Source organism: Pygocentrus nattereri, chromosome 16 (genome assembly GCF_015220715.1).
Source record: "Pygocentrus nattereri isolate fPygNat1 chromosome 16, fPygNat1.pri, whole genome shotgun sequence".
In the NCBI taxonomy this organism is placed as follows: Eukaryota; Metazoa; Chordata; class Actinopteri; order Characiformes; family Serrasalmidae; genus Pygocentrus; species Pygocentrus nattereri.
This window is the reverse complement of record NC_051226.1, coordinates 36891999-36903398: the sequence shown is the minus strand read 5'-3', so window position 1 is coordinate 36903398 and position 11400 is coordinate 36891999. Positions and strand designations below refer to the sequence as shown.

Below are 11400 nucleotides of genomic sequence, written 5' to 3'. Positions count from 1 at the left end.
TTTTTCCCCGTCTGTCCGCTAGAGGCCGCTGCGCCCCGCTTTTTAACGAGACAACGGATTGGCTGAGCGGTTGCCGTGGCAACCAGCACTGCAAAGAAGGACGAGTGGCGGTGTAAAATGAGTCAAACGGGGATTTAAAGTTAATAAAGATGTCTGTTCGAGCTCTTTGGGTCAGATTTTAGACCGAATGGACTCTCAGCGTTGTTAAGCGCGTGTAAAAGTCATGAGGCTGAGGTCGGCTTCTGATTCGCCTCTATATCTCCCCGTTCCACCTTAAATGGTGCCGCAGTTGCATTCAGCCGCCCGAGGCGTTCCATTAGTAAGTGCTGCTCCGTTTAAGGTGGAACGGGAAGATTGGCCGGCGAATAGGGCGCCGAGTCCAGCCTCGTGGAGAAGTCAGACTGGCTTCGTCAGAAGTTGGGTTGTTTCTCACAGCGGGCGTTAATGTTTTTAGCTTGAAACGCCCACGGCTTTATCGTTTTAGTAATAATAATTATTATTATTACTATTATTATTTTGTTGTCCTGTATCTGGGACTGATGGATTCTGGCGCGTGCTACACCAACCAGAGTTTTGTGGATGATGAGGGGAGCGCGAGGAGCAGCGCGAGAAGGTACAGCTGCACCACACAAGTTTATCAGTTAAACCTAAACCCAGGATTTGTGACACTTAAGAAAAGAAGAAGAAGCATATTTTGACCTTCATTTGTGCTTTGCATAATAATTCATAATAGTTCCCACTTACTGAACAGTTGGGTTCACTCATATGTTGGGCATAGATGCACATGTAAAAGGGTCAGGCATATATTTCAAAATATATGTACATATATGTTGTGTGCATGCATGTAAGTATCAAATATATGCATAATATATGGATCACATATTTGCTGTGTGGTATGTGGCTTATACAAATACCAAAAAAATGAAAATGAAATGTATAGCAATATATATATTCAATATTATATACGTGCTGAGTGAGTCAAGTATATGTCCCATATTTAAAAATTGCCACTTTCAAATGAGTTGGCATAAATGTCACATATATGTCCATCTGAGACGAGTATAAGTTTGATATAATGGAAATTCATATATGCCAATGTATGTCATGCATCTGAAATCCATTCATTGCCATATATCAGATTTCCATATGGGATTCTTTTTCCTGTACATCTTAACCCTTACCGTCTTTAATCCTAAGCTTATGTATGGAGTGAATTATTTATACAGTTAGTTTCACTGTAGAGAAGAAATATTGGACTTTTATGCTTTCTGGTGTCAGTTATTATGCCTATAAATGTACATTATTATCATACAGTTGAAGGATGATACTCGTACTAACATTTTCCTTATTTTTGTTCTTCCGATTCTGGATTGTGTGTGTGTTGAAGAGCAGATTAGATGATTCATTCATGACCTTGTGGGTCTATTCAGAGACTGCGGTGTCCGTGTGGGCGGGTCATCAGCTGAACATCAATAAAGGAAACTGATTTAAAGGGGAATCCCACCGATTTTTTGGAATTTCTGCATAATTCAGTGGTTGAGATGTGAACAAAGTCAGAGTGGTTTGACGTGGAATGGCTCTCAGATTTCCTCACAGTGGTGGTGCTAGGAACCAGGGGTTGCCATGCCTGCATGAAAGTGTAGCCATTTTATTTACTATCCAAAACCACTGATGAACTAGCCACGCCCCCTTGTCATTAGTGTCACCTGTTTTTAGTTTAAAGGTAACTATAACTGTCTAGTTAACTATGTATATATATATATATATATATATATATATATATATATATAGTTTTTGTCTTTGCGTTAGCATTTGTGCTTGTTCTAGTCTTTTCCTAGTTTTGTGTTTGTGCCTAATATTAGTTGTTTTCATGGATGTGCTCATGTGACTCATGGCCTTTTTAGGTATTTTCATTATTTGTTCATATATGTAGTATGCTATTCATAGTGCTGCTATGTCAGATATTAAAAAATAAACTAGATGTGCATTTCCTGAAGGAACTGCAAGAATGCTTGAAAAGAGCTGCAGGTGTGTGTGTGTTTGTCATTCAATTGAACTGTCACTCTGTTATTATGCAGCTCTTAGTGGAGAAGCCTTGTTTGAGTCTGACTTGCGCCCTCTGAACAAACAGTCATAACTCGGGAAATGTTTACTCTATCGCTTAACCGGATAGATGATGTGAGATGAGACCCCTTGAGGATTATTTTGGTTTAATGTTGTGTGTATTGAGGAGAAAATGTCTGAGTTATGACGAGTTAAACACAGAGAAAATCTTGAAATAAGCAGATTCTGATTTTGAGAAATTTACATGGGAGTGAATGGGGCAGTTTATTGTGCCTAGTGCCGAACAAACGCTCATAACTCTAAAGCTAATTGATAAAGTGATGAGATATTCTGAGGTTTCAGAAAGGACAAGTTTCTCTACCATTTAAAACTGAAATGGAGTTTCTAGGTGAGAGTTTAAGGATTTTAAAGCAGATTCCCTGTGTGATCGGCTGTGTCTGTGAGACTGAGTGGCCTGCTGTGGCATCATCGATGTCAGAATCTGAAATTCTGAACATTCTGCCGTTCGTTCTTATGGGAGGTTTTTAATTTTTAAACTTCATTTTATTAAAAACTACCAATCCGAGTGACTCGAACAATACATAGCACAAGTCACAGCGCCGAGACCTTCGAAACGCAGTTTGAACGGAATCTGTACGTTAAGCAGTTTGGGCTGTACGAATCGCAGAAAAGTGTGGAAGAAGAATAAGAAGATGTATGAGAGATAACAATAGAGTTAACAATAGAGATAACAATAGAGCACTTTTTCAAGCACTCTAATAAATAAATCCCACCTGAGCTGGTTCTGGAATTTTTAGCTTTACCGACTGCAACTCTAGTCTCTGACCACCATCTTTCCTCTCTCAGAGTGACCCCTTGTGCGGCCAGTGGCGTGGTGTTGAACATCCAGGGGCTCAAGGCGGCAGCTGACGAATCCGACGTCCCGCCTCTCCAGTGCCGCGCCCGCTTCCGAGAACTGTTGCTAGGAGACCAGCCAAGCCAGAACGAGGACAGGTATGGCTCTTGCATTGTCACAGCAACGGCAATGCACTGCAGCACTCAGCATCTATTCAGTGAGTTCACTCAGGTCCTACTGCAAGCGTTCAAGGCCGAGCAGTGAGCCAATGAACCCAGCGGTTCCTACACAGTCTATACATTCCAGTGTTTTACCTGCTTCACCTCCGCAGCTCGGCATCAGGATCTCAGTATCAAGCCGTTTCAGAGCGAATTGAGTTACAGCACTGAAGGCAATAAAACTACATGAACATAATATTCATTATCCACATGCGCACCTGCGCTTGTCCTTACATCTTGTGTACATCTTGCCCGCTCTCTCTTAAGACTCACATATGTAAATGAGCTCTGTTCTGATTGGCTGCACTGCTTTGTACCTCATTCAAAAAGCAGGAACACTCCTCATAACTTCAGTGTGAGGGGGCGGAGCTAAACTGTTGGCTGAATAGCTTGATATATGCGGGAAATGGCTCTCAGGTTTCTTTACGGTGGTGGTGATAGGAGCCAGGGTCACCATGACTCCGGTGAACTAGCTCCACCCCTTTATCACTGCTGTCACCTGTGTTTAGTTTATAGCTCCTCCTAGTCTAGTTAACTATGTACTATAAAGTGTAGGCTGAATAGGTTTATATATGTAATTGGTTGTTTTCTTTAATGACATCACAAAAACATGCTTGTAGGCTTTTTAATTATTGGTAAAGGCAAAGCAACAAAAATGATTAATTAAAAATTAATTATGACTATTTTGATACATAAAAAACTTCATAAGTGTCCTGTAAAAATGGCAACAGGGGTGACAGACAAAACCCAGTAATTAACAGAAGGTCTATATAAATTCACAATGATGGTAAAAATCATCATCTCATTTATTAGAAATACTGCCTTTAATGTAATTGACTAAAAAAAATAAATGCAAATAAAGATGATCATTTGTATTTGTGAATTTACATTATATTAATTCTATTTCTGTAAATGAACAACAGCTTTGTTATAATACTGTATGTATGGTTTATGTATATGCATTAAACCTTTTTTAATAGGAATTAAAATTTCACAGCATAGTGTGGACAGTGTCGAAAATATAGCCTAATACAAGAAAATGCAGGATATGGGCCCTTAAAGCTACAGTATGTAAGATTTGGGTATTTGGGGACCTCTCTGGTGAAAATGTGTAATTACCTGCAATGTGCGAAAGATTATTTTGTAGCATGGGATGTGCTGCAGACCCCTTCCCCAAGCAGATGAATCTGATGATTGAAAGAGAATTCGAGGAGAACTCAATCAAAACATGACGAAGGACGTGTCTTCTGAGAATGAGAGTGAATTATCTACTGTTGTCAATTATCTTTATCAGTATGATCTTGATTTTGAGATCATTTAAGACCCGAACATCGAGCTGGACCTTCTTTTTTAAACTGTGCGTCTGATGTTAATACTTAAAGACGTATAACGTTGTGGGAAAAACCCAATGCAACTTTTAAATGATTATTTCAGGCTTTACAGGGTTTGGTAGAGGCAATGTTCATGGTTCTTATTGGTGATGGAAAACCTGTTGCCTATGATTATTTAAAGAATGGTTCTATATAGGGTCATATAGAGGTCAAGGGTCATAGAACCAGGAGCCAGGAATAGGACGTCATGACCATACGCCACAAAGTATAGTCCTTAATTGAAAACAGTTTATGAGGTTTATAACATCCCATCTTTAAAAGTAATTAGTAAGTTTAGTTTGAAGCAGACACAGTGGCCACTGAAGCACTGTTTGATTTACGTGGGTCTGTGTTTTGGTATTCTCATTTAACGGTCCCCTGCAGCTCAAACAGAATCAGCGATCTGTGGTTGACAATACATGCCAGTCAGATCGCCCCTACCTGTCAAAGTAGGCGGGTCATAGCAAAATTGCAGTGAAACCTACTGGACAGTTGTGCCTGACGATTAACTGCCATATAAAAAATTGTGATTAATAATTTAAATGTCCTTTTCGTTAATTGTTTGCAGATATTAAAAAACAAGCCTACAGTGGCCATATTGGCTGATCAGCTATCTTACCAATACTTTGTAGCTCCCAACCAGGCCCGGATCGTCCCATGGCAAATGCCTAGGGACCCGAGCCACTAGGGGGCCCCTGTGAGCAATTATGACAAAATCTAATCAGCTATTTTGACTCACAGTGGGAACTTTGAATAGGTTGGAATTGACTAATTTTAACCTTATGGCCAATCATAATCCTGAAACTCTCCATCATTCCTAAACTACCAATTCATTTTCTCCTCCAGTCACCGCTTAGCAACATTCAGCTATCCACTATTACCTCTGTCAAGTTTTTAGATTTTATTTTATTTTTTTTACACAGGGCTGGCATTCGCATTCCTGTGATCGTACGTTGAATTTGAAGTTCCAGGTATAAAAGAGATGTGCTTTTGGTTTTGTAAAAGCAAGAACTGATACTTTGACAGAGTAGAGGATGCCCATTTTCCATTCCTGCTGCGGCAGTATGCTTTAGCCTAGGATGCTTGACGATTTGTTTTTATGTTCGTTGCACATCTTTCAGCAGTCCAATTTTAATTGATGTCATTTTCATTAGAGTAAATGAGCTTGTGAAGAGCAGATTCATGCTTTATAAGGACGTGTTGCACTGTTTGTTGAGGTTATGTGTTCATGTGTGATTTATCGGGTTATGGTTATGTGTTTACCACAGTAGTGTATAATAGTGCAGGTCAACTTCCTTCTAAACAATAACAAATAAATTATGAATAGTTCAATTTTACATGAAGCTGTTATATATTACAGATATATAATTAAAAAATATGGCTTAAAAATGAATCATCTTTATATTGGAAACATTTTTATATTGGAAAAGGTATTGTGGCGGTTCCTGCAGATTCCCGCTGGACCCACAGGAGTGCAGACCTCTAATACACATAATAAATACCAGAGGTTTTTTGGTGTATCTGTACTGAAGTTTCTCCGTTCTGGGCGACTTTTTCCTTTCACTCCACTACATTTCAGAGTCTAATATCCGACTTTTTCCTCCTACATTTTGAGAAATCTGTCGTTCCTTTTGGTTTCTGTGTGTATAAAAACGTAACATGTCAAAACGAAAGAAGCGCAAAGCCAGAGCACCAATCAGGGCCCAGCGGTCACTTTGTTTAGAGCTGGTTTGCTCCCTTTAGACTTCCACTTGAGTAAAAGTACTAAAGTATTTATCTTCAAATGTACTTAAGTATAAAGTAAAAGTACTAAAAGAGTAATTATGGCTCTGTGGCCCGGGCGAGAGAGGAGAGGAGAAAAGAAGGAACGAGAGGAGAGGAAAAGGCCTGACAGGAAAGGAGGAATATTAGCGAGAGAGCGGACAGAAGAAGAGAAGGAATGAGAGGAGAGGAAGAGGCCTGACAGGAAAGGAGGAATAATGGCGAGAGAGGAGAGGAGAAGAGAAGGAACGAGTGGAGAGGAAGAGGCCTGACAGGAAAGGAAGAATAATGGCGAGAGAGGAGAGAAGGAACGAGAGGAGAGGAAGAGGCCTGAAAGGAGGATTAATGGCGAGAGAGGAGAGGAGAAGAGAAGGAATGAGAGGAGAGGAAGAGGCTTGACAGGAAAGGAGGAATAATGGTGAGACAGGAGAGGAGAAGAGAAGGAAGGAGAGGAGAGGAAAAGGCCTGACAGGAAAGGAGGAATAATGGCGAGAGAGGAGAGGAGAAGAGAAGGAACGAGAGGAGAGGAAGAGGCTTGACAGGAAAGGAGGAATAATGGTGAGAGAGGAGAGGAGAAGAGAAGGAAGGAGAGGAGAGGAAAAGGCCTGACAGGAAAGGGGGAATAATGGCGAGAGAGGAGAGGAGAAGAGAAGGAACGAGAGGAGAGGAAGAGGCCTGACAGGAAAGGAGGAATAATGGCGAGAGAGGAGAGGAGAAGAGAAGGAAGGAGAGGAGAGGAAAAGGCCTGACAGGAAAGGAGGAATAATGGCGAGAGAGGAGCGGAGAAGAGAAGGAACGAGAGGAGAGGAAGAGGCCTGACAGGAAAGCAGGAATAATGGCGAGAGAGGAGAGGAGAAGAGAAGGAAGGAGAGGAGAGGAAAAGGCCTGACAGGAAAGGAGGAATAATGGCGAGAGAGGAGAGGAGAAGAGAAGGAACGAGAGGAGAGGAAGAGGCTTGACAGGAAAGGAGGAATAATGGTGAGAGAGGAGAGGAGAAGAGAAGGAAGGAGAGGAGAGGAAAAGGCCTGACAGGAAAGGAGGAATAATGGCGAGAGAGGAGAGGAGAAGAGAAGGAACGAGAGGAGAGGAAGAGGCCTGACAGGAAAGGAGGAATAATGGCGAGAGAGGAGAGGAGAAGAGAAGGAAGGAGAGGAGAGGAAAAGGCCTGACAGGAAAGGAGGAATAATGCCGAGAGAGGAGCGGAGAAGAGAAGGAACGAGAGGAGAGGAAGAGGCCTGACAGGAAAGCAGGAATAATGGCGAGAGAGGAGAGGAGAAGAGAAGGAACGAGAGGAGAGGAAGAGGCCTGACAGGAAAGGAGGAATAATGGCGAGAGAGGAGAGGAGAAGAGAAGGAACGAGAGGAGAGGAAGAGGCCTGACAGGAAAGCAGGAATAATGGCGAGAGAGGAGAGGAGAAGAGAAGGAACGAGAGGAGAGGAAGAGGCCTGAAAGGAAAGGAGGAATAATGGCGAGAGAGGAGAGGATGAATAGTGGTGAAAGGCTGTGTCAGTGCTGCTCTGTTTTCAACACTCCCATCTATTCAAGGACTTTATTACTTCATCACACTTTCTTTAGGCACAGTGACAGTTTGACAGGGACACTGAGCCATGACCAACAGTCCAACAGCATTACTGTTTATTTCTGTAGACTATGAGCCCACGTTGCTGTGGCAACCAGCATGGACCACAGTGTGAGCGCGAGAGGTAGAGAGAGCATGTTTATTTCATACAGTGTGTTCTTTAGAGGAGATGTGGAGGATTCTGCTGAACTTGTTCAAAGTCAGAGCTGAAACATTTGCTGGACTTTTAACAGATCTTGGAGTTTAGGCTAACGTCCTTTTGCTTTGAGTGACGTTAAACCTTAATTCAGTTTATTTTATTCAAGCAGGCGACACAACGTTCCATTTTGTCACTACCAAAACAGTCATAACACCACTGAAACCAAATGTTTCGGTACTGACTGTTTCGGTGTCGACAATTTTGCCTCATTTTGAGCAGAACTCAAAAGCCCGGCCAGTACATGACTAACAAACCCAGCTTTGAAAAGCTGTGCACATAAAAAATCGGTGTTTTGGTACTGACGATTCCTAATTCTTGGGACACGTTTATTTAAAAAAACAATGGGATCTATCTGCTTACCATGTGGCCACAAGGGACAGGGATGCAGCCTCACTTCCCGCTCTAAAATGCAGGGGCGTGGCTAACATAAGGCTCTGCCTATAGACTAAAACGCTATGTGTCGGTAGTGACATGAAAACGTTGAGTGGCATTTTTTTGACGATCCTTTATCCCGTATGAACTGGCTGGTCAAACCATCAATGGCAACACTGGACCTCTTCTGGTAAAACTAATCCAGCTCCAATAGGGCTAATAGACATTAACACACAAAAAGTTCTGAACTGCAGAAAATCTGCGTTTCAGGAGTGATAATTCTTATCATTCCACACTAATTTTCAGACTTTGGGACACATTAACTTCAAAACAATGGGATCTAACTGCTCACCATGTGGCCACGAGGGACAGGGATGCAGCCTCACTTCCTGCTCTAAAATGCAGGGGCGTGACTAAAATAAGGCTCTGTCTATGGACTAAAACACTGTTTCGGTAGTGATATGAAAACATGGAGTGGCAAAGTTTTTTTTAAATCTAAAAGTAAGCTCATGATGCATCTAAATCTTTCAACTTCACTATAGAAGACATAAAAAATATTTAAAAATGCGAAACAAGTGGGAGCATTATTTTCACAAGTTGATTTTATACATATTTAATATTTAATGTGTTATTACTTCTGTTAATGCCTTGAGTTTAAATAGATCATGATATTATATATATATATATATATATATCTGGATGTTTAGTTGTTAAAAAAAAATCTAAATAAAACTAAATATAAAACTCAGAAGTAGGTTCACTGGTGGTTTTGATAGTGAATAGAATGTGTAGATTTGTGTTTTAGTCATGGTGACGCCTGGTTCCTATCACCACCACTGTAAAGACATCTAGACCATTTCAAACTAAACCACTTTGAAAGACATCTCAACCACTGAATTGTGGAGAAATTTTGAAAGATGGGTGGAATTCCCCTTTTAAAGCTGACAAGACTTTTGTACAGTATATTTAATTCACTCATTAATCTCTGGTGGAAGCTTGCTGCTGTGTGTGTGGTTGCGTAAGCTGCACGGGCTGTGTGTGTGTGTGCTGTGTGGAGTGTGTGTGTGCTGTGTGGAGTGTGTGTGTGCTGTGTGGAGTGTGTAGGCGGGCTGGTTTGAAACCCTCCACAGCAGTCTGAGTGCTTGTGTTCTCTCCGGGCTGCTGTCCTCAGCCCAGCCTTTTCTCAGCATGGAGCCCAAAAGCCCGGCGCCGTCCTGGGTCAGCCCAGCTGTGGTCACCTGGAGACTGGACTCATTCGGTAGCGACGCTGGACAGAGGTACAGAGTATAGGGACGAGATTCCTCTCTCTGTATATAATGCTCCCTGTCTCTCTCATTCTCTCTCTCTCTTTCATTCTCACTGTGTTGTTAACCCTTGATAGTCTAGCATTAGTATTATTGTTTTGCTGTGCATATATATGTAGGCATAACATCCTGACCACCTCATCGTTTCTACGCTCACTGTCCATCTTATCAGCTCCACTTACTGTAGAGCTGCACTCTGTAGTTCTACAGTTACAGACTGTAGTCCATCTGTTTCTCTGATACTCTGTTACCCTGTTCTTCAGTGGTCAGGACCCCCATGGACCCTCACAGAGCAGATACTATTTGGGTGGTGGGTCATTCTCAGCACTGCAGTAACACTGACATGGTGGTGGTGTGTTAGTGTGTGTTGCGCTGGTCTGAGTGGATCAGACACAGCAGTGCTGCTGGAGTTTTTCAACACCTCAGTATCACTGCTGGACTGAGAATAGTCCACCAACCCAAAATATCCAGCCAACAGCGTCCTGTGGGCAGCGTCCTGTGACCACTGATGAAGGACTCGAGGATGACCAACACAAACTGTGTTGAAAAAACACAAACCACCCAAATAGTACCTGCTCTGTGAGGGTCCATGGGGGTCCTGACCACTGAAGAACAGGGTAACAGAGTATCAGAGAAACAGATGGACTACAGTCTGTAACTGTAGAACTACAGAGTGCAGCTATACAGTAAGTGGAGCTGATAAAGTGGACAGTGAGTGTAGAAACCAGGAGGTTTATATGCACATATATATATATATGGAAGGGGAATTCCACCAATCTTTCCAAAGTTTTCAGCATAATACAATGGTCATCCCGAGTGGTTTGGTGTGAAGTGCACCAAGTCCAACTCAGATTTCTTTACAGTGGTGGTGATAAGAACCAGTGGTCGCCATGACTACAACACAAGTATAGCCATTATATTGGCTCCAAAACTACCTACATGTAACTTCTGAGTTTTTACATGGAACTGTGATGCTAAATTATTAAAAAGTCTGGGAAAAAAATTAGCACTCACTAAAAAGTTTCTCGTTTAGCTAATATTCTCTCCGCTTGCCGGTCTTGCCTTCTCGTCGTTGTACATGCATATATGTGCGTGTTTGCACTGCGCGTGGATGTCGTAAACACTGCAGATGGTGTTGCTGTCTCCATGGAGACCAGGGGTGAAATGCTTATGTGAAGACAGAGCTGTGGTGTGTTTGTGGCCTGCACATGTGAACATGTCGGTTTTGTGGATGAACGATGAGCGTTTCTTTCATTTTAACAGGCGCTTTGCTTCCGAAATGCCCACTCACACATACGTGCGCTCAAATATATAACCACACACACACGCTGAGACATGGCTTTAGAAGGCAGCACTGTTGATCGTCCAGCCATAGGCAGCTGTCCACACCAACGGAAACCTCTCCTAATTAAGTCATGTCCCTCTCTCGCTCACTCACCGCCTCTCTCAGTGGCTGTTACATGCTAATGAATGTTAACGTGAAGTCACAACATCTGTAATTCATAATATATAGCATCTGTAAAGAAATCCAGTGCTGCTGTGTATCTGTTATTGACTGTAAGTCTCTATCTACATTACTTTCCTGGCACATATGGACCTGAACTTTTAAATAAAAATAATTTTTAAACATTTTTTGACGTGTCTTTTTGGGGGTGGTGCCTTGAGGCAACATCATGGATGCAAAACAGTATTTTAAAG

General features: G+C 42.0%; 1 protein-coding gene across 15 annotated transcripts in view; it reads left to right on the top strand.

Moving 5' to 3' along the window:
* The first annotated feature begins 436 nt into the window (after nucleotides 1-436).
* The window catches only part of kcnt1 (potassium channel, subfamily T, member 1), a 50749-nt gene continuing 39785 nt past the window's right edge, over nucleotides 437-11400 (top strand). For 3 of the 15 annotated variants that reach the window (XM_017718022.2, XM_037546047.1, XM_037546043.1), the window contains exons 1-2: nucleotides 465-613; nucleotides 2911-3057. In XM_017718022.2, coding sequence (XP_017573511.1) covers nucleotides 540-613; nucleotides 2911-3057 — 221 coding nt within the window. In that variant the 5' untranslated portion in view covers nucleotides 465-539. Of the gene's footprint in view, nucleotides 614-2910; nucleotides 3058-9508; nucleotides 9676-11400 lie in introns of those variants that run through there. The other 12 variants (XM_037546045.1, XM_037546041.1, XM_037546048.1 and 9 more) reach the window with 10 other exon arrangements.